Below are 22536 nucleotides of genomic sequence, written 5' to 3'. Positions count from 1 at the left end.
TGTATCTTTCAAATTTAAAAGAGTTGTATGTAACAGCCAAACGTAATTTTTCTTTAGCGTATCCGGTGCAAATAAAGATACAAATGTAGAATATTCCTTAAAATTGGTCAACTTCCCAGCAGTGGTCACACAACAAAATGTGCTCCAAAATTGAGGCCTACAATACCGCAGGATGTCCCATAGAGTCCAGGGATATGGTCTTCGTTTAATGCCACTATTAATGAGTCCTCAATACGCAATATCTTGAGGGTAAACAAGGGAAAAGGTTATGGAGGATTGTGCTCAGGAAAGAGACATGCACCGGATGTGAAACATTGATTATAAACAGCAAAGATTTGGTGGATGTTACTGCTACTGCTAGATGCCATCAATTAACAAATTGAAAAGTTCAAATGTATTTTTCAGCAACAGAAGGGCTGCATCAATATGTTTAATACATCAGTAAAAAACGTCCATGTTTGTGTCTTGTTTATTATAGATTACTGGAAGTTCCGATTCGATTTAGGGTCAGATCTTTACAGAGTATTCTTAAGAATATTCAAACTTTGTGTCAGAGCTGTACAGTGAGAGAAGAATGGCCTTATGCAGTAAGTGACTGGGCAGGGTTCATGTACTGATGCAGGACTATTACAGTAGGTGGCTGTCTGTACATGAGGCGTAACACCACATAACTGCCTTTTGCTCTGGCTACAGACACATCTAAAATAGTGGGTCCATAAATAACATTCCCCACTGTTCTTTGCGTAAGATACTTGGGTCCATTTATATTTGCGAATAATTCCCAGGAAACACCCATAGAACCGTCAGGAATGTATCACGGGGGGACTGCAGCAGGAATCTCTAATACCTGCTGAGATCCCTCTTGTCCTATCCCAGATGCAACCCCCATAGGCTTTATGGGGGATGCAATGCTGCCCAATTTACCAATATACGGAATATACGGAATGCAAAGCAGGCACCGCGGCTACTGCAAATCTGAGATGGCGGTAGCCCATTGTAGCCTACGGGCTAATTACTACACTTCCAGCTGGAGTGGTGTTGTGGTCAGCCGGGGGTCAGCGCTGGCAGACACACCCCCCCCCCCCCCCAGCTAAGCAGTTTGCAGGGATGTTTTCCTTTCGGAGCCGCTGTCCCTGCATCTGGAAGATACATACCGCCAATAGGATCGCACATTGCAATGCAATCCTGGGCGGTAAGATTCAGCACAGATCGCATTGTGTATGTGATCCTTAGTAAATGGAACCCACTGAGTTGTATAATGTATCCTGTACCATGTTTATTTTAAGGATAATATAGATAATGTATCAGAATATAATAAGGGCATGAGAAACAGCTATGGATTTCTATTACACATTTGTCTGTTATATCGTCATAGAATATCATTAGAACACTAGATACATTTTCACCTACAGAATATGCCTAAGGGAATCCCTTATTGCCAATTATATATGGAATAACGAGCTACAGTATTCCTGTTAATGCTACATTTTTTTACTAATTAACACTGAGGTTAAATGACCAGATTTTATACATGTATACCTTGTATACTATAATAAAACAATATCAATATTTTCGCTAATAATTTGATTATAATTCATCATCATTAATACCTCTTATAGATTACAAATGTTGGGACCTGGGATTTTGAACACGGGCCGTACCTGAGTCAGACCCAGCTCCGACCTATTTCACTTACCCAGGTTCACAGCAGACCCTTGGTAAAGATGTCCTATCCGAGCGCTACTGCAGAAAGCCAATCCGGTGGTTTGAGACACAACCCAGGTGATCGTGACCCGTGTCAGTCCCATGTACAGCCCTGGTCACTACCCAGGTTGGATTGCCAGGTTACATGACCCAGGTTATTTTTCCTGGCTTCTTTCAGACTGAGCCGCGAACCGGGTCGGCCCAGCAATGACACTGCTTACTGCGGTAGTATGAAAGGTATTTATAAAAAGCAATACTAATTATTCTTTAGTTAATTAACTCACACCATTAAATGTCCATATGCTTCCCACAACATAGTTTCAGCAAACACCAACAACCTTTGATTACTGCCATCATTTTCCTGAAGTGTCACATGCTCGTTATAAATATTTAATATGACGTTTCACAAAATGACAAAACAAAATAATTGTAAATATAAATTCAGGGACACAATTAAAATACTGGCCATTTACTATAGCAATGGTTGACCTGCATCTCAAAACGAAGGCAAAATGAACACAAGTCGGCTAACGGAAAGTTGGAACCATTTTCTGATATATATAACCTGTAAACATTTGTGAACGAGAGCTAAAAATAGACTTTCTAATGAATTCAGCTGGAGAACTGGAGAACATTTGCATGTATTGTCAGGGATATCTTATATGAACATTTCAACTCGTGTCATTTCACAGTACAGAGTGACAGCTGTCACGGAATGTTTTGTAAGTGCTTGTATAAGGGGTTGTATGGGTAAGCAAAGAAGAAGATTATTGGATCATATCCTATTTTACAACACAGCATCAAAAGCGTTATTGCTTCTCAAAGCTCAAACACTAATCTATAGGCTGCAACTTAAAGCACTGAAGATGTATCCTTTACGCATGTAAGTACACAAATATATGTCCATCTGGGTATGGATCATTAGGTCTACAAGGGAATGGGTCGACACCATTAGGTCGACATGCTGAAAGGTCCACATGGGCAAGGTCGACAGTCAAAAGGTTGACATGGGGTTTTTCACAGGTTTTTTACCAGAATGTCGACACAGTCGACATGGACACTGAAAAATAGCACCATGTCCCCTCGCATGGCTCGCTGTGTTTGCCATGATTCGGGCACACTATTTTATTCTCCCACCATGCCCTAGTGGATGGTAGGGCATGAAACAACCCCTGTCGGCACATGTCGGCTCAAAAAACAATGAAAAACCCCATGTCGGCCTTATTACTGTCAACCTTGCCCATGTAGACCTAATGTTTGTGTCGACAGAATGACCTGTCGACCTAGACCCGTGTCGACCTTTCAGCATTTCTACCTAATGGTGTCGACCCAATGCTTGTCGACTTAATGACAGCATCCTGTCCACCTAGTAGGAGGTTACTTCAGTTAGTCACAATGTCTACGTACACTATTAAAAATCTTTAAATGCAGGTACAGTATGGGCATCTTATTGTAACGGTTATCACTGTGTGCATAACAGGAGGAAATCTGGAAACGCTGCCAACATCTCAATACTACTATAGGGCATGTATGCCATTGAGACAATAGGTGTCATCTGCCTGATCCAAAAATGATCTGCATGATTTGTTGATGTGTAAAGAAAAACAGTGGGCATTTGTGAACGGATCTGGGCTTGTTTTACATGACACAGACACATTTATGGCAGACTTTACACTGTGAGCTTGGTGGCTGTAGTCACTCAGTGTATTCAGAGATAATTTGACGCTAAGCAGACACAGCAGGGATCCTATTCTTTTTACATTATTAAAGCTGATGGCAGCTGAAGTCTCATGGCCCTCGAAAGCGGCATCCTTAGAAAGAGTAATACCATGGCAGATGATTTCCATGGTCTCAATGTATACATCTTGCCATAGCAGCCGTCAATATTACAAAACCAGAATAACCGAAAATGATAGTATAGAATACAGTATAGAAAGCCGTAACGCCATTCCAAAAACTGCTGGCAAATAAAACCACAGTTCAGCATATACATAGCAATGCTATCAACATACAAACCACCATGGATCTAGCCATGCTTTGATGTCAGCAAAGCGAATTGACATTCATTCTTCCACAGAATGCACCGAGCAGCACAATACAGTATGCTAGAACACATTTGGAAAGTACGGTTTGAAAGGCACCACCGATTGGGATCACTGTCACGTGTCTGCAAGGAGCGGTGTCTTACTATTCTCATAAATCATGACATCACTTGCAGTCCCCTATCCTTACAGGTCTGCCATGCTTTCCATAGATACAGTAGGGTCTACTGCAAGTGCCATTCGTGTACCAAAATTATTTTCAAGGTAAACTCTTTGTGACTGCATTGACATATTAATTGAAATATCTGCATTCCCGGATGCTGTAAACTATTCAGGTGTAGATGGAAAAACACACATGGTGGCAATAATAAAGGTGGTGATGATGATGGTGATAATAATAGCAGGTGGACTTTCTCACAACTTCATCAACCATGAAGAGTGACATTATAACACCCCTCACCCAGGAAACGACATATGATCAGCAATTATCTCATACAGAGGAAATACAGAAAAACACATAAGCCAAGAACAGTGCAAGTGTTGGTACAGTGACATTGAAAGACACTGCATTGATTTTGCATTTTCAGATCAAGTGCCGCTCAGTCCTTGCAAGAACCTGGTTCTGGAACACCTATGTGACTGGACACAAGGATACACACACACACACACACACACACACATGCTATAGTGTGTATAATGGTCAAGCACATGAATTAAACGCACCCAGGCTATATTATAAATGATGGACCAGCACATGGGTTATTCCCACACACTACTATATGATGGATTGTACACATACACTACACACAATACTGTATATACTGTAGTACAGTATATGATGAATATACAGTATGGGCACACATTACACAGTATATTATGAATATATGGGCACACATCATACAGTATATGTAGAATCACACACACACACACACACACACACACACACACACACACACACGACACAGGCATCCTTATGATCAGGACAGTACTGTAGTTACCTCCAGATCTGCCCCAGCTGCAGGATGTGGATGAGTGACTGCAGGAACCAGATGCAGAAGGAGCAGGAGGCAGACCTCCGCTGGCCGGCCCGGGCTGTGTGGCTGCCGGGGTTCCCGGGCTTGCTGCCGCTGCTGGCAGTGGAAGCCTGTCTCTGCGGGGTAACGGGTCGGGCGTCCCCCTCCACGGCCGCCTTTCCGTCCAGCGGGGGGCACTGGGAGCTGTCCTCGGTGCTGAAATCGTGCACGAACCACCTGAAGCTGAACAGCTGCACAGAGAGCGAGCCCAGCAGCACGAAGAACAGCGTCAGCCCGAACCACCAGCGCTGGCCCCGCAGGTAGTAGTCCGCGGAGAGCCAGATGTCGCTGCCCACGTCGGCCAAGTAGACGGTGACCGCGGCCAGGATCCACAGGCAGTCCCACACCAGGTAGCGCTGCTGCTCCCTGCCCGGGCGCAGGCAGAGGGAGGGCGACCCCACGCCGCCACCGCCGCCTCCTCCTCCGCCGCTGCCAGCCAGCGCTCTGCCGCCGCCGCTGCTGCAGCAGCACCGGGAGCCGCCGTCCGAGCAGCCCCCATCCCCGGCGCCGGAGCCCGGCTGCGAGCCCGAAGCCAAGCCCTGCACAGAGCCCGAGTGATCCGAGTTCTGCAGCGGCGTGAAGGCGACGTCGCTCTTCTTCATCTTCAGCGTCCCGTCCGACTTAGCGGCCATGATGTTCTACCCACAGGAAAAATAAAAAAAAGGGGGAAAAGGGGGAAAATGTGCTCGCTGGGCAGCAGAGGGGTGAGAGAGGCGGCCTCCCTCCCTCCCTGCTCTGTGTGCCAGCCTCCCCTGTCTCCTGCACCCTCCCTCCCTGCTCTGTGTGCCTCCCTCCCTGCTCTATGTGCCAGCCTCCCCTGCTCTATGTGCCAGCCTCCCCTGCTCTATGTGCCAACCTCCCCTGTATCCTGTACCCTCCCGCCTTGCTCTATGTGCCAGCCTCCCTCCCTGGGCTATGTACCAGCCTCCATGGTCTATGTGCCAGCCTCCCCTCTCTCCTGCATCCTCCCTCCCTGCTCTGTGAGCCAGCCTCCCCTCTCTCCTGCACCCTCCCTCCAAGGCTCTATGTGCCTCCCTCCCTGCTCTATGTGCCAGCCTCCCCTCTCTCCTGCACCCTCCCCCCAGCTCTATGTACCAGCCTCCCCTCTCTCCTCCTGCATCCTCCCCCAGCCTCCCTCCCCCGCTCACTCCCCTGTTGTGGCTGCTGCTGCTGCCTTTGGTACCTGAGTGAGAATAGACCGTGGGCCGGGCCGTGTGGAGCAGCGCCGCCTGTCTGCGTGACCACCCCCCTGCAACCACACTGCTGCCTGGACCACAGCCCTCCTCCTCCTCCCCACCCTCCCTCTCCTCCTCCTCCTCCTCCACAGGCGGATGATGGGGAAAGGGATGACCTCATCCCTCTGCTCTCTCTGCCTGTCTCTGCCACCACTACCAGTGCAGGGATGCAAAAAACCACGGAGGAGGGGTTGCAGTAAGGCGGTGGTGCTGGTGGGGAGAGGTGAAACGAGGATAGAGGGACCCACAAAGCATAATGCATTACTGTATATACCATTCACAATAAATATAGGACGGCCCCTAGCACCAAAACTCAGCATACTCCCCCCTGTGACTCCTGCGTGCACTCAGCATTACAATAAGGAACCATCTCAGTGTCTCCTATCACAATGCCCTGGGCTTGCTGCATGGTGCCTCACTCCTCCTGCACTCCATTCATTGCTATAAGAATGGCAGCGTGTCAGTGAGGAGGTTCCTCATCCCATGCTGCAGCCAGTGCTGATTGCTGTATACAGCTTGGCCGGGGCAGGTGGGAGAGAGATATGTATTATACTAGTTCATACTGCACCATCCTGTTGTGGCTGGCATCCTGTTCTAGCAAAGGAAGAGTATCCTTTCCCATTCATACCTTTGTGCTGGAGTAGTACAAGCGCAGGGAAACCACAGTCATTTGTCATTACATGGCCTCACCTATAGGATATGTATGGTGAGGTAGCCAGCTTGTTACTGTGGTGTTTCAGAGTTGGAAGTTTAAGAATGTGCGGATTTTATTCCAATTCATTGAGAAAAAAAAGGAACTTTGCTTTCAATGACCTTGAACAAATCCCTGACATCTGCATGTGCCGGAGATTTGTTTTCATACAACTATGAAGCTTTCAGTATAGAAATAGATCAAGTATTATATACTGTAAATTTATATAATATATTTCTACCCAAAGATTTATGTGTATATACAGTACATATAGTCATTTTGGACATGAGCGCCTTCACATTGCATCTGCTGGTTGTCAAGTGGCTGCTTTTTCCTTTATTGATTGTCTGGCTAATGTCACAGTGAGGTAATAACAGGGTTGCCTACCCTCCCGGAATGGCCGGGAGGCTACCCAAAATCGGGGCCCCCTCCTGGCCCCCCTGGAAAGGTGGGCAACCCTCCCGGATACCAGCGCCCCCTCCCACGGCAGTGTTAATTTCCCACGATTAACAGCTTTACGGGGAAGGGGCTAAAGATGCAAATTGAATCATTTAGCCCTGCCCCCTCCTCGATGACCCAAGAATTGCGGAATTTGCAATACTGGGGCGGGGCTTGATGACGTCTACATTTCCCCCCCAAAGTGTGCTGACAGTCTTCTCCCCATGCTTCTCCTGGAGAGGGGACTTTAAATATAGGTGCCACAATTTTCTCTCACCCCCCTCCCCTTCCTACCACCATCGCTACCCATACTCACCTACTCAGCTTCTATAGTGTTGCTGGTCATCATGGCTTCTTTCTCCTATGACCTCCCGTGCTGTAAAGTGAGATGTCGCTTTGCAGTGTCATATTACTGCACCAGCGGTCACAGGAGCAGCAGGAAGCTCTGATCATCAGATCCTGGGGAAGTGAGTATCAAAAAAATGGGGGATCAGTTACCGAGGTAACTGTAGGGGCGCCTGTATGAGTGGCTTCCGCTAGCGGCTGTCAAAAAAAGGGAGTGTCAATCCCTATGGAAAATATACAGAAAAAAGGTGGTAGACTGCGCTCATTGATGACAGACTGAGGAATTAAAAATATAATTTTTAATTATACAAATAGCATGCTGTAATAAACATATAAAAATACAAGGTACAAGGTACACAATATAAAAGAAAGGGAAGGGGGAGGGCAAGGGTATTTGAAAATAGCTGCGTCCACTGTTGGAGTGATGTCACCTTAGTTAGAGTCCACAGTCCAGTGGATAACCGTTGAAATGAGGAGCAGATGGATGTATCGAAGCCTGGCCGCAGCGGTACTCAAATGTAGTTTTTTTTCCCTCCGATTACAGTAGGGGGTAGCGATCCTCCCAGCTTGGATAAGAAATATTGGTAGAGTGTCCGCTGTAGGACCCTGGGTGGGTATTAGACAGGCGGCTTGCCTTCAAGTAGTGAGTGCCTCACTCCAGGTCGATAGGGCCTATCGACCTGGAGTGAGGCACTCACTACTTGAAGGCAAGCCGCCTGTCTAATACCCACCCAGGGTCCTACAGCGGACACTCTACCAATATTTCTTATCCAAGCTGGGAGGATCGCTACCCCCTACTGTAATCGGAGGGAAAAAAAACTACATTTGAGTACCGCTGCGGCCAGGCTTCGATACATCCATCTGCTCCTCATTTCAACGGTTATCCACTGGACTGTGGACTCTAACTAAGGTGACATCACTCCAACAGTGGACGCAGCTATTTTCAAATACCCTTGCCCTCCCCCTTCCCTTTCTTTTATATTGTGTACCTTGTACCTTGTATTTTTATATGTTTATTACAGCATGCTATTTGTATAATTAAAAATTATATTTTTAATTCCTCAGTCTGTCATCAATGAGCGCAGTCTACCACCTTTTTTCTGGAAGTGAGTATCACCCTGGCCCCAGTACCCACATTACTTTATCATTCTAGGAGCTGTGGAGAAACCCCGATTCACATGTGAACCCTGTGAATTCGCCGCCTGAAGCTGACGTTATTGTCACAGGGCTCCCTGAGGTAGTTTTTCCAAGGAAGAAGCAGTGATAGCAACTCCAACCACATCTGAACTAGGCCCATGGTGCTAATTTAAAGGTTATATAAAACCAGAGTTCTTTTTAAATCTGGCTTTATGGGATACGGTCACTAGGTCAACAAGCATTAGGTCGACCACTGAAGGTCGACATGCATGAAGGTCAACATGACTGAAGCTCAACATGCATGAACGTCGAAATGACTGTAGTTCGACATGGGCTAAGTCTACAGGGACATTAGACAATTATTAGCTCGACGTTATAAGTCGAGCCCACAGAACCAATGAAGGGTGTCACACCGGGCGACAGGGTCTCACGATTCTGAAACCCTCAAACCCTGAACTTGAGGTCACCTCAGGGTGGCCACACATCCACGCACAACCACCCACCCATTATAATTTAAATAATTCTGGACCATGACTGGACAATAATTCTTTTAAACTTGCCCTATAAGAGGAACAAGGTGACAGAGGCCTCGATGAAGAATCATCCTTCAGGAGAGGAAAAAAACCCCTGTGGGGGACTCATGGCTGAAGGACTGCTCATCGTGGAAACCCCACCAAAGGTACTACTCTATAACAGTGTGACTGGCCTGCATTCTCCCAGCACTCTGCTATCTTGAGTCAGGGCCTGTCAGCCTGCCCGGTCCACAACTAACCTGATACAGTATGTGACAGTCCCTCTGTAAGGGACAACATCCTCATCTAATTTTATACAGTAACGCTACACAGTTTGTTGTCATCTGCAAAAATTTACAAAAAATCGATTGCTTGCTAAACCATCCCCAAGACAATTAATAAATGTTAAAGAGAATATTGTGACCCAGTTTGAAAATGAACCGTTAACCACTAGTCTCTTTTTGCAGTTTTGAAGCCAGTTTCTTACCGGATTACAGATGCTAGCTCCTCTACCCGCCTCCTCCATTTTATGTGGACCCACCTCCTCCATTTTATGTGGCACTGTATCAAATGCCTTGTTCCAAATCTACACTAACTTCCTCATAGAAAGTAATGAAGTTAGGACCTTATTCTGGTTGACTCGCAAGGCTGCAAATTTCACAGCCTTGCGAGTCCACCAGCCATCGCCCGCAGTACCGGACGCCCCCACTCGCACGCCGTGATCCCCCGCACATCCCAGCATGGCTGCGAATGGATGATTTGCATAATCATCCATTCGCAGCTGTGGAGCATTCATTCGATGGTTGCCGACCATCAAATGATTTCTCCTGCGCTCGCAGATCAGACTGACGTCAGCTGCCCGTGACCGGTACGTTACCGGGCGATTACCATGGGAATGCCCAGCGTTTTGATGGGAATGCCTATCATGAAAGGCTGGGCATTAACATGGGCAAATCTCCCGGCCCGTCGACCCATGCCCCCCACCCACACTGTTGTGTGTAAGGGCCTGGTGAATATTCTATTCACTGTGGCCGCTCACACACAGCATAAATAGCCATGCGCTTGCTTAGTCGCAAAAATTCTGACACCCCCTGATTAAATCAATTTAAGGTCCTTAGTATGATACGACCTATCCCTCACAAAAACATGTTGGTTCCCAATAATAGACTTTTTTTCATTAAATGTGCCTGAATGTAATCCCTTAATATACCCTCCAGTAACTTCCTGACTATAAATGTAAGATCTTTTATAGTTACCCGGGTATGAGTTGTTTCCCTTTTTAAATATTGGGACAACTTCTGCAAAACACCAATCCATTGGAACTAAGCCATATCAATTTGAGTTTTCAAAAATAGAGTGTATTGGCCTAGCTAGTTCCCATAGAACTCTTTAGTGAATACTGTCTGGTCCCTGTGACTTATTTTGCTTTTGGTGAGTTGTCTACGGACTTGCTCCGAAAATTCTATATCTGATAACTTTGCATTACCATTGCTAGCAGTGTTATCGGGAACAATGTGCTGAGGACCTCCAATATTATGAAAAAAAACTGTTAATATTAAAGAGAGGAGGAAAGGTAATTGGTATGTATTGCGCTGCTGAACCCAATTCATTGTATATATACTCTAAAATAGAGGGAATGACCAACGTGCAGTGAATGACACGGACACACTGCTTAAAAAAGTATAAATTTAATATATTATATCAAATAATACATAAAACATTAAGGGAAATAATCAGGAACACAAAAATTACATATATAAGAAAAATAAAAAACACATTAAATAATGACACTCTATTAAAAAATCTTTCATAGGATAAATATATCGGCTGGGTGGTTGTAGCCTGATAGATAGTAGTCCTTAAATGGGGCTAAAAATGGACGTTTGTTAAATTGGAGGCACTCCGCTGTTAATAAGCCACATAAAGAATGATGAAATTTGTTAGATGGATTTTATGCGTCTCAGAAATGCTGTTAGTAGAAATAAGTTAATATGGATAATGGAATAAATGTCCGATGAAAAGTTATTATTTGGTAGGATGAAATGAATAAAGGTAACAGTCACTCTGGCGTGTAAGTGGCACGCACTATAGCAAGCAGATGGTTGATTTTGCGTATAGCAAGCAGTAGGTATGCAGCAGTGATGGTATGCAGTGATTGGAAACAGGGGGTTAATGGTTTTATCTCACCCACAGATAGCGTTTGCCAAGTCTGATGGTTGCTCCGTTCACCGTAAGGAGGAAGATGTTAGGGGCCGGTAGTTGTCCTCTGTGGGACGCCAGATGCACTGGCGCCGGCGGGTGGTGTTGCTCTCCTGGAAGGACGGAGCGTCCTAATGTTCAGACGGCGATACTGCTGCTGACGATGATTGCGCTGTTCTTCCGTGTAGCGCTAAAAGGCTGTGTAAACAGCGGGACAATAGGTGGCGGCGGGTGGCTCCAAACGTCTCAGTGGTATGACGTCAAATATTAAAGAGAGTCGTATAGCTTCTGTATTGGCTGCAGGACAGTGTCTTTCATCAGAGGAGGGACACAAAGGCAGCTTTACCATGAGGCAGCTGCCTAGGGCACTGGATTCTAAGGGGACACCACTGAGTCTGCCTATCCAAAATAAATAATGTCTATGAGGAAGAGATCTTTGTTGTACTTCATACAGGTAGTGGCTGTGGAACTTCTATGACACCACTTTCACTTGAGTGTATTGGTGGCAATGTGGGGTTTAGGTTTGGGGCAGTAGTTCTGCCTGGGGTGCTGATAAGCCTTACCCTGGCCCTGGGGACAACACAACCATGTCCATACTCCGAGTTAGCCGCTAGACGGAAAAAAGGGAGTGGTCTCAAAGGCCAGTCCCAGGGATTCCCAAAGGAACAGTGCAGGGCAATTCCTGGTTTTGCAAGAGCACTGCAGGCTGATGAAGAGCTTGGCTACTGTACATCTGTGATTGTATACTTACAGTATAGCCACACATCTGCAGTACATAGATATCTAGTATGCCTCAGGTTCAGTATGCTTTTATTCTGCTACTTAATCAAAGTAAGATAATGAGCATAAACATTATTAATTGGCTTGCTACAGACATGCATATTTAAATCTTATTCCAAGAAAGATTGACCTCAGATTGTTTCTTTAAGAGTATTACAATGTATAAGCTCTTCTTATGCTTTTGCCTAGAGAGCATTTCAGGTGATTGAGCTGCTGGACAGCAAAAGAAGTACAGTAAATATATTCAACCTTTATCAATGGAAGTGTTGAGGCCAGTTATATATTATATGTTATGGAAGTCGAGTTACACACACGCCATTTTAGGATAGTATGGCCGCCATTTTGGTTCGCAGAGTTGCGCAAATAAAGTTTCCATACCCGAGTATGCGTGGCAAAGTGGACCAGAAGAGTAGCCATACTATCACACATAAATTCATAAATACATACTGACCCTAAGTAAAATATAGTTAAAGGTTTAGAACGCCACACATAGCTTAGTTAGCCCTGCATACATCTATCTGTATCGTGTTTAGTACCGTTCCGTTCAGCTCATTATGCGAAGTATTCCGGTCATTGCGAATATATCGCAATGTACATTGCCCGAGAGATATGGACATAATCCATATTCCAGAGACAGTTTCTGTTGTAAGTAGTTAACAAAGGAAACTAGCTCAAACCGGTTCTTATCCTTGCTGACGCCGAAACCACCAAACAAAGGACTCTTAAAGTTTACTCCCCTGCACCTGGTCAGACCAGGTACAGCGTCTAACCTCCAATCACAGTGGACCGGACATATGATCCCTGACCAATGAGAATGGCCTTTGACCTCCCCCTTCTGACCCTATAAGATAGGCGACCCGGAGCAGGCTCGGTCACTTCGGCACAATTACCTTCCCTGGACCTTCCTACCGGACTATCGCTCATTCCTGAACGATAGTGAGCTCTGACCGGACTGCGCTTCGCATACTAGAGTGAGACGGGTAACGGTTGCATTTATCACGGTATTTATCCTTGTAGTTATTGTTGGCTGATTGTGTTTTGTATTTGTATTCTTTCCCCTTAGCAGAGTTTGTTTAGTATTCATTGTTATTGTATTGTATCACTTGTTATACCTGTTTATTCTTATTTCTGTAACCCCCTTTTGTCCATTAGGGACTTTAATACAATCTTTTTACGGAGTTCTAACCTCCTTACTTCTATTCAGTGGTCGTGTCTAGTTATTCGCATAATAGCGATAAGGTACATTAAGGACTCTGTCCTTACATTGCGGACTCTGTCCTTTAAGGTATATTCGCACAATTGGAGACAAGTCCTGCGAAAGGATCTCTTATTAAGGTATCGGTTCTTGGTGTATAACATACAATAGACTGTACGCTGCGCTGCGCTACGTTTTGTTCGCACGCAGTTAGGTATAAAGGGTACGTTGGTTGCGGACTTATTACGTAACCAACGCTTTTCACTTATCGTCACTCTGGTTATATTTTAATCACCATTAACAATTGGGGTGCTCGCCCGGTCGTTTCACAGTCCGGAACTCAGTACCAGGCGTGCGACTCGACCTATACCAGCAAAAGGGTGGAAGTATTTATTTGTTTCCATTGCTGGATAGGCCGAGTCCGCGGCGGTGCGGGGTTCGGGAAGTGCTAGCGCTGAACCCGGAGTACAATAAGTGAAAGCCACGTGTTTTAAAAAGCATATCATACCTAAGTGTTTAGTAAACTGTACTTCTGCCTGCCACAAGTAGTTTAACGGGGTATAGTGTCTTGGGCTGCTTGTTTATTATAGTATATGTACCACGTGCGATAAGGTTCGCACACGTGGAGTCTGTGTTTATTATAGTACATAGAGGATCCCCTCTGTGCAAAGCTATAATTTTTTTGTTAGTTACTGCAAAACCAGGGACTCCGCCACGTGGCGACAAGTCCTGGGCCTTTTTGCAGTAACGTAAAGCGTCTATTGTGTATTACGCAAGGTGCGCGCGCACGTGCCCATATCGGGAAATTTTCGCATCTTTGTACGTGATTTACGGATTAAGTGCGGGATTTATTTCGCATCTTGATACGTAACTTTCGGACGGAGTTAAGGGATTTATTCCACATTTAAGCGCAATTACTGCGTATAGCGAAACCCGAGTGCAACCTTGCAAATACACTATAGAACACGTGGGTGGCCGATTCATCGGCGGCCTGTGAACAGTGCATGTACACACGTGGCTGTTCATTGGTACTGCACATGCAGCACACATAGGAACTCAAAGGTGAACAGTATTTAACCACTAGCTTTATTTAAACAGTATAACAATATACTGCGAATGAGGCGGTGATTAATAAAAGAAAATAAGTTTTTTTTCTTTTTGTTCATTTTTTTTTTTTTTTTATTACAAGCAACTCAAGCATTATTTTAATAGATTCCTATAGAGTGTTATAAGGGATTTATACCTGCATAAGTATCCAGTGAAAAGCTACCAACTTGGGAAGATTTTCTGTACAGAAATATTTCAAATATATGCATAAGACCAAGGTGTAACCAGCGCCCAGTGTGAAACATAACTGAGGCGAACGGGTGTGTGACGACACGACTCAAGCGCAGTGTAGTCCAGAGTAGGACAGTCCAGGTAGGACAAGGTTAGGGTTCACGTGACGACGTGCCCATAGGAACTGCCCCTTCAGTGGAATTGATTCCGCTAGGAGGGTACAAGAAGATACATCGGAACGCACTTGTTTCCGATTAGCTACTTTAGAAATCCGATTTTTGGGGGTATAGGAAAACAAGTTTGTTATACCCTGGAAAAATTGTGCCGCATCAAGCAAGTTGGCTAGAAGTTCGCTGCTAGTTGAAAGACTTGGTGATTGAGTATCATACCTCGTATCCTTCGCACCTGCTTGACTGTGGGATGTTCTAGGAAGCTGTAGAAGTGAGTGTTTGGGGAGCTCTCAGATAAGTAATAACCCACCGATATCTATTAAGCGGTGAACGTTTATTCCTGTAACTATGGGTAATAACGGGTCACGCTGTGATAACGTGCATGTTAGGGAGGAAGCATGCCGGCCAAAAGGATCGGCTGCTTTTATTATGTGCAGGAAGCACGGTGAACTCGCAGTTGTTTACCAAAATAAATGGAGAAAAATGACACAAGGCAGCAAGTTAGAATTTCCCAGTGTTGGTAGCTTCGATCCGGAAATCTTATCGGCAGTAAAAGATGAAATATGCCTACTCTCCAGTCGTAAGGAGAGAGTGAAGCATATAAATATTCTTAAATTGTGGCAGAAGGAAGGACAGGAACAATGGGGAAACAGAGGTTTGGCAATGCCTGACGCAATCAGCCACAATATAAATGCAACCGCCGCCACAATAGGAACAGCTCCCCCACCCCCATATGTGCCGAAGGGGATAATGACTCATAAGAAAAGTATAAGTAATAATGTATCCGTTGCTAACCTGTACCCTGTCTTATCCCCTTACAAGGAAGCCCGAGAGGAAAACGAGCAGCTGTTGGCACTGGCCGTCTCTCATGCAATTAATATGATTGAGGGAAAAGCTCAACCCGCTGTTGAGGCCCCAGCACAGGAGGAGGAGACGGCTGATGCCAACAGCATAGTATTGGACTCAGGTAATGATGCACCACACAGCACAGACACAATTGACTCCCAAGCAGGTCCCAGTAATGCGAATGTGGTACAAACATATCCTATGCGCACACTGGAGGTTCCCTATGGTAAGGCAGACAGAGAGGGTGTGATACCTACCAGAAAGATGAACATGCTAAACCCATGGACACGGCTAGAGCTGCGGTCCATCATTTCAGATTTCCCTGACCCAAGGAAAGATCTGGCATTGTGCCGGAAATTTGTAAGGGATCTAGGAAACTCTGATGAGCCCACCAACAAGGATTGGAGAATCATGTTGAGGGCCTGTCTCCCCACTCACATTGACATCCCGAAATTCATTCAGGATAGTGGATTGAAAGTGGACAAGGAGATAAATGATGAGATCAACCAGGAGAATATACGCCTGATTAACTTACAGTTAGGAGTGTATTTTCCTGCAGCAGTAGAATATAGCAAGATTTTCACCATCAAACAGAAAGATGGCGAAACTGCTGCTGATTATTTTACAAAAGCCTTACTGGAGGTATCAAAGTACACTGGTGTCTCCGAGCCTAAGGACGACCCCCACCTGAGGGAGATGATTGTCTCTGTGCTGGTGGAAGGGCTTAGGGAAAACCTGAGAGCCAGAGTCCAAACTTCTTTTCCAAATTGGCGTGGAATGACAGTGGATGCCCTACGGGAATCTGCTGTGGACCACGACCGCAACATCAAGAAGCACAGGGAACTGCAAACTGACAAACTGATGATGGTTAGCATCCAAGCCCTTACTAATGCCCCAAACAAAGCTGCATACCAACAACCACGAAACACCAGGGACACAGGTAGAAAACCAATTATCTGTTACAACTGCAATAGGGAAGGTCATTACTCAGCTCATTGTAGGGCAGGAAACCCCAGGAATTACCAAACACATAAGCGAGAATGGGAATCTCACAGAGGTGAGACACGGAGATACCCAGCCCCTAGACAATGGGAGGAGACAGACAGGTCACGCAACATGCCTCCTCCCCATCTGATGGCTGACACTGTGCTAAGGGCAACGCAGGTCAGACAATAGGAAACAGGTCATACCTGTATCCTACAGCCAGTTAGATTAACTCAACACCTTGGAGAAGAACCTCAGGTGAAGGTTGATATAGCTGGAGTAAGGCAAACCTTTTTGGTTGATACAGGGGCGGCCAGATCTGTTCTCAACACTCCTCTTCACTTGGGTTTCACTAACAAATCAGTAGCGGCAATTGGGGTAACAGGAAAAATACAACATTACCCACTGACGAAACCAGCGGAGGTTACAATCGGGCCTCTGCATACCAAACACTCTTTCCTGTTGGCTGCAGCGGCCCCGACTAACCTCCTGGGTAGAGATTTACTATGCAAAATGGGATGTGTCATCTATTGCACCCCCGATGGGGTATTTCTGGACACTCCTAGAAATCTTACACAAGAAGTGCAAGATATGCTGGATAGTCCTCAGAGGCTAATGTTGTGTTCCACTGTTGTAGAATCAAATCCATCTAGGGTAGCTGAAATTACAGCACAAATACCGAGTTCCCTTTGGACTAAAGATGGACAGGACGCTGGGCTAATGGCAAATGTAGCTCCAGTAGAAATCCGCTTAAAAGAAGGCAGGATAGCCCCAAAAATACCGCAATACCCTTTAAAACCTGAAGTTGAGCTAGGAATATTTCCAGTGATCCAACGATTGCTCCAACAGGAAATCCTAGTTAGAACTTCCAGCACGGCCAATAGTCCCATCTTTCCTGTGAAAAAGAGCGGGGGGAGGGGCTACAGACTAGTGCAGGATTTAAGAGGGGTAAACAAGGTAGTTGAGAGCCAATTCCCCGTAGTGCCAAACCCAGCTGTCATCCTAATGCAAATCCCACCTCATTGTACTCATTTCACAGTCATTGATTTGTGTTCAGCATTCTTTTCCGTCCCTTTGCATCCTGACAGCCAGTATCTGTTCGCCTTTACTTACAGAGGAGTACAGTATACCTGGACACGACTCCCCCAAGGATTCATAGACAGCCCCAGCATCTTCTCCCAGGCCTTGCATGATTGTTTACAATCCTTTCAACCCATGAGTGGTTCGATACTGATACAATATGTTGATGACTTATTGTTGTGTTCTGAGTCACTGGAGTCATCAGTGGATGACACTAGACAGCTGCTGATGCATCTCTCAGAGACAGGACATAAAGTATCAAAGGATAAGCTGCAATTATGCCAGACCAGGGTTAAGTATCTGGGCCACTGCCTTACCCAAGGGCTGAGACACCTCACCGACGACAGAATCCAAGCGATTCAGAATATGGTACTGCCACAGACCCAGCATCAGATCCGTACGTTCCTAGGCATGTGTGGATACTGTCGCAATTGGATCCCAGGTTTCTCTATTCTGGCATTACCACTACAAGAGATGGTTTCCTCAACTAAGCCAGATCGGGTCTCTCATACTGAGGAATCTGAACTGGCTTTCGAGGAACTAAAGGTGAGCCTAACAAAGGCCCCAGCACTGGGAATGCCAGATTATGGGAAACCCTTCGAATTGTACGGAACTGAATCAGGTGGGTGTGCGGCAGGAGTGCTTGTACAAAAACATGGTGATGCCAACCGACCAATAGCGTACTACAGTGGCCAGCTGGACACAGTAGCACGCTCACTCCCAACTTGCTTACGAAGTGTGGCTGCAATAGCACAACTAGTAAGTAAGAGTGAGGACGTAGTGTTGGGACACGATTTAACTGTTCATGCTCCCCATGCTGTCTCTGCCCTCCTAAATTCTGCCCAAACACGTCATGTGTCCTCAGCACGGTTCACTAAGTGGGAACTGGCGCTGATGGCCCCAGTAAATATTACCATCAAAAGATGCAACACACTAAACCCAGCCACATTCCTTCCTCATGTGCCTTCCAAGGCACAAAGGGTGGAGGGTGATGGGAATGTTGCTGAATATGGTAAAGCAGAGTTTAGTGAGAGTGAGGACAAACATGATTGCATGTCCTACCTGAATCAGACCTTCACAGCACGTCCTGACATAAGCGACAGCCCATTAAGTGAGGTAGACATAACCTTATTCACAGATGGTAGCTGTCATAGACAGACGGACACGGGAGAGCTGTGCACAGGTTACGCAGTAGTAGATGGAGAAGGTATTGTGGAAGCTGAACCCTTGGGACCACCTCACTCAGCACAAGTAGCGGAACTGGTGGCACTGACCAGAGCATGTGAACTGGCCCAAGGAAAATCAGTCAACATATATACCGACTCCAGATATGCTTTCGGAGTAGTCCATGATTTTGGAGCCCTATGGCGCCTCCGAAATTTCATGACGGCGGCTGGCACACCAGTGGCGCATGCGACATATATTAGGAGACTTCTGGGAGCTATTCAGCTTCCAGACAGAGTGGCTGTTATCAAGTGCAAAGCTCACACATCAGAGAAGGACCCGGTGTCACTTGGTAACAGCCGCGCTGATGAGGCAGCGAAAAGGGCCGCATGCCCTGTAAATATTTTCACCCATCCTACCAACCTTTGTACACTGAACATAGTATCCACATCCAAACTGATAGACATGCAGAATTTGTGTTCCCCACAGGAAAGAGCAGTATGGAAGTCGAAGGGATGTGGCCAAGAGTCTACCGGACTTTGGAGAGATGGACACGGGAAACCAGTGGCCCCCAGAGCATACCTTCCTAGTCTAGCCGAGGCGGCCCATGGGCTGACACATCTTGGGAAGGAAGGTATGTGCAAGCTGGTAAAGGCCTACTGGTGTGCACCAGGGTTCGCTTCTCAAGCAGGTAGAGTGGCAATGTCATGCCTCACCTGTTTGAGGAAGAACGTTGGAAAAGCCATCCCAACAGAGCCATCCCACATCCCTCCTACAGAAGGCCCTTTCCAGGTAATACAAATCGACTTCATACAGTTACCACCCTGTAGGAATTTGAAATATGTATTAGTTTGTGTTGACATGTTTTCTAGCTGGGTGGAGGCTTTCCCCGCTGCCTCCAACACTGCTACCTTTACAGCAAAGAAAATATGTCAGGAGTTTGTCTGTAGGTATGGTATCCCAAAGGTCATTGAGAGTGACAGAGGCACTCATTTCACAGGAGAGGTCTTCCAAATCATGTGTAAACTCCTGGGGATTAATAGTAAACTTCATACTCCATATCGTCCCCAGGCGAGCGCCAAAGTTGAGAGAATGAATGGTACTATTAAGAACAAATTGGGTAAAGTTATGGCTGAAACAGGGTTGTTATGGCCAGAGGCACTGCCTATTGTGCTGTATAGCATTAGGACCACTCCCAGGACTCCGCTCAACTTGTCCCCCTTCGAGATATTGTTTGGTCGGCAGCCACACATCATGATAGACCCACAGGATGATCTCAAATGTAACAATGAGCTAACTGTACAGTATCTCCTAAAGCTAAACAAACAGCTAAGGGAGCAACAAAAGCAGCTGAAATTACTGAACCCTGATATGCCTACAGAGAATTGTCATAATCTTAAACCAGGAGACTTTGTTATGATCCGAAATTTTTTACGCTCAGGTTGTTTGATAGACCGTTGGGAAGGACCGTACCAAGTTTTGTTGACCAGCACTACATCAATTAAAGTCGCAGAGAGAGAGACTTGGATACATTCGTCCCACTGCAAGAAAGCCAGTAACCCAGAGTCCCAGTGTGCAGAGAGCGAGAGAGAAGAAGTGTCGCTAGAAGCATTGTTTCGGGAACACTGAGAAGCAGCCAAGGTCGAGCAACCTGAGCGAACAAAGGTCTAAGAGCAGAGCAAAATAAAAGTCCCCTGGTAGAGATGATGGAAGGACTCCAAGCAAAAGGTTCACAGCTATGCATATATGTCTTTGTTTTCTTTCTGTGTTCTTTTATTCACCCAAAGATACTCGGTGGCTGCCACATCCTAGAGCGATCGGAGCGGAGTTCTGACAGTGTAATAATGGACCCAGATATGGGTGAGGTAGAATCCCTAAACCAGCTTGACACTTTGCCCATGACAGGAGAAGGTAAAAGGTATGAGGGAAACGTAGTTCAAGGGCTATGTGATGAGTTATTGTCTGGTGAGTACTGTGTCTGTAGATATTGTCAACCTAAAATGGAAGAAGAATGCATCCAGCGATGTCAGTCGACAAGTAAGGCAACTACCGGCCGACATCCCTTGAGTGATTACCACTCACTAGTGGGTAAGGTTTTAAACCAAACAGAATGCTGGGTGTGTTCACAAGTGTTACATAAAAGGAGTAGTGTAGGCCTAGTCCCATACCCGCTTAATATTTCAGAGATAAGCGTATTAAATAAGGGGAGGCCATTGGATAAGAGATACCTGTATACCAGGTCCCCTAGTCTTAGATTACACCCATACCAAGTGGATAAATCCCTGGTATGTATGAACTTCTCAAGTTCCAGAGCGATTGGTACTTGGGAAGTGACATGGCATAACCAGACAATAACTTACTCCCAGCGTCCAGATGGAGAGCCTATTGATAAAGAATTGTTGTTAAAAATCCGAACCAGTGGGAGACACTATAAATATGTCTACACGGTGAAGAGAAGTAAAATGATGGCCGGCAGAGTATCAGCCGGCTACTGTAATGTAACCCTACAGCCAGAAATCTGTGAGGAACAAGTCAGGGAACAGGGGACGGGGATGTTCTTATGGATAATGTGTGACAAGATCATGAAATACTCTGTTCCCTATTTTCTCCCTGACGATGTTTATTATATTTGTGGTAGGAGGGCGTACAAATGGCTCTCCATGAACTACGTTGGTATTTGTTATCTAGGCAGAGTGTTACCAGAAGTGATGACCCTCACACATGATGAGATGATGAACATACACAGAGGTATTTCTCCTCCTTACACTCATACCCATTATGACCAAATCCATAAAAGGGATTTAACCATCAGGAAAGAACCCCTAGCTTCCGAAATGATACACGAGTCGTTCGGTATCCAACTCCTCATTGCTTTAGATATCACCCATACCGCCAGAGGAGTCATAAATTTTAAATATATACAAGCATTAGCCAGCTTGGTAGATAACATCACTGAGATTTATGATGACACCTTTAGATACACTGGGAAAGAGTTGCAAGCATACAAAAGAGAGCTGGTCCAACATCGGATGGTGTTGAACTATCTGACAGCTATGACAGGAGGATATTGTGTCACCCTTTCTACACAGTTTGGGGTGAAGTGTTGTACATATATCACCAACAATACTGAAGACCCAGAAGAAATCATCGATCATCGGATGGATGAGATTCTTCAGCTTAAATGGGAATTTAGAAGGGAACATAATATCAGCCTGGCAGAAATAGGTAACAAAGTTAGTGAATGGACCTCCTGGTTGAATCCAATGCACTGGTTCTCTGGTTTAGGAGAATGGGCGCAAGGGATCATAGCTAGCATAGGAAAACTCCTTCTCTGTATCGGTGGTGCCATCATAGTCTTTGTGCTATTGTTCAAATGTATAAAGGTGGTGACCCGGGGAAAGACAAAACGTACCGAAATCATGAGTGTAAGAACGAGAGATACAGAGGAAGACCAGGGTTTGGTATATGACCCTAAAATCGAAACCACCTCCCTTTAAGGAAACCATATTTGTGAACGTGTATATGTTGTAACCACCCCTGTTTTTATTTTTATCCCAAAATTGTACATTATCCTTCGTGACCCTGAGTAGGTTGTTCGATAAATGCGGCCCATCGTTTATCCATGATCCTGGATCGGCCGAGAGCAGATGGCTTACTCCCCTT

At 45.6% G+C, this 22536-nt stretch overlaps 1 protein-coding gene across 1 annotated transcript in view; it reads right to left on the bottom strand.

Moving 5' to 3' along the window:
• XKR4 (XK related 4) overlaps positions 1–5598 on the bottom strand; it is a 310040-nt gene extending 304442 nt beyond the window's left edge. The window contains exon 1 of the mRNA XM_083187107.1: positions 4745–5598. Within this exon, the coding sequence (XP_083043233.1) occupies positions 4745–5451 (707 nt within the window). The 5' untranslated portion in view covers positions 5452–5598. The remainder of the gene's footprint in view (positions 1–4744) is intronic.
• Between the last annotated feature and the right edge of the window lie 16938 nt (positions 5599–22536).

Source organism: Crinia signifera, chromosome 5 (assembly GCF_055691185.1).
Source record: "Crinia signifera chromosome 5, ASM5569118v1, whole genome shotgun sequence".
Taxonomy (NCBI): Eukaryota; Metazoa; Chordata; class Amphibia; order Anura; family Myobatrachidae; genus Crinia; species Crinia signifera.
This window is presented reverse-complemented; position numbering and strand designations above follow the sequence as displayed.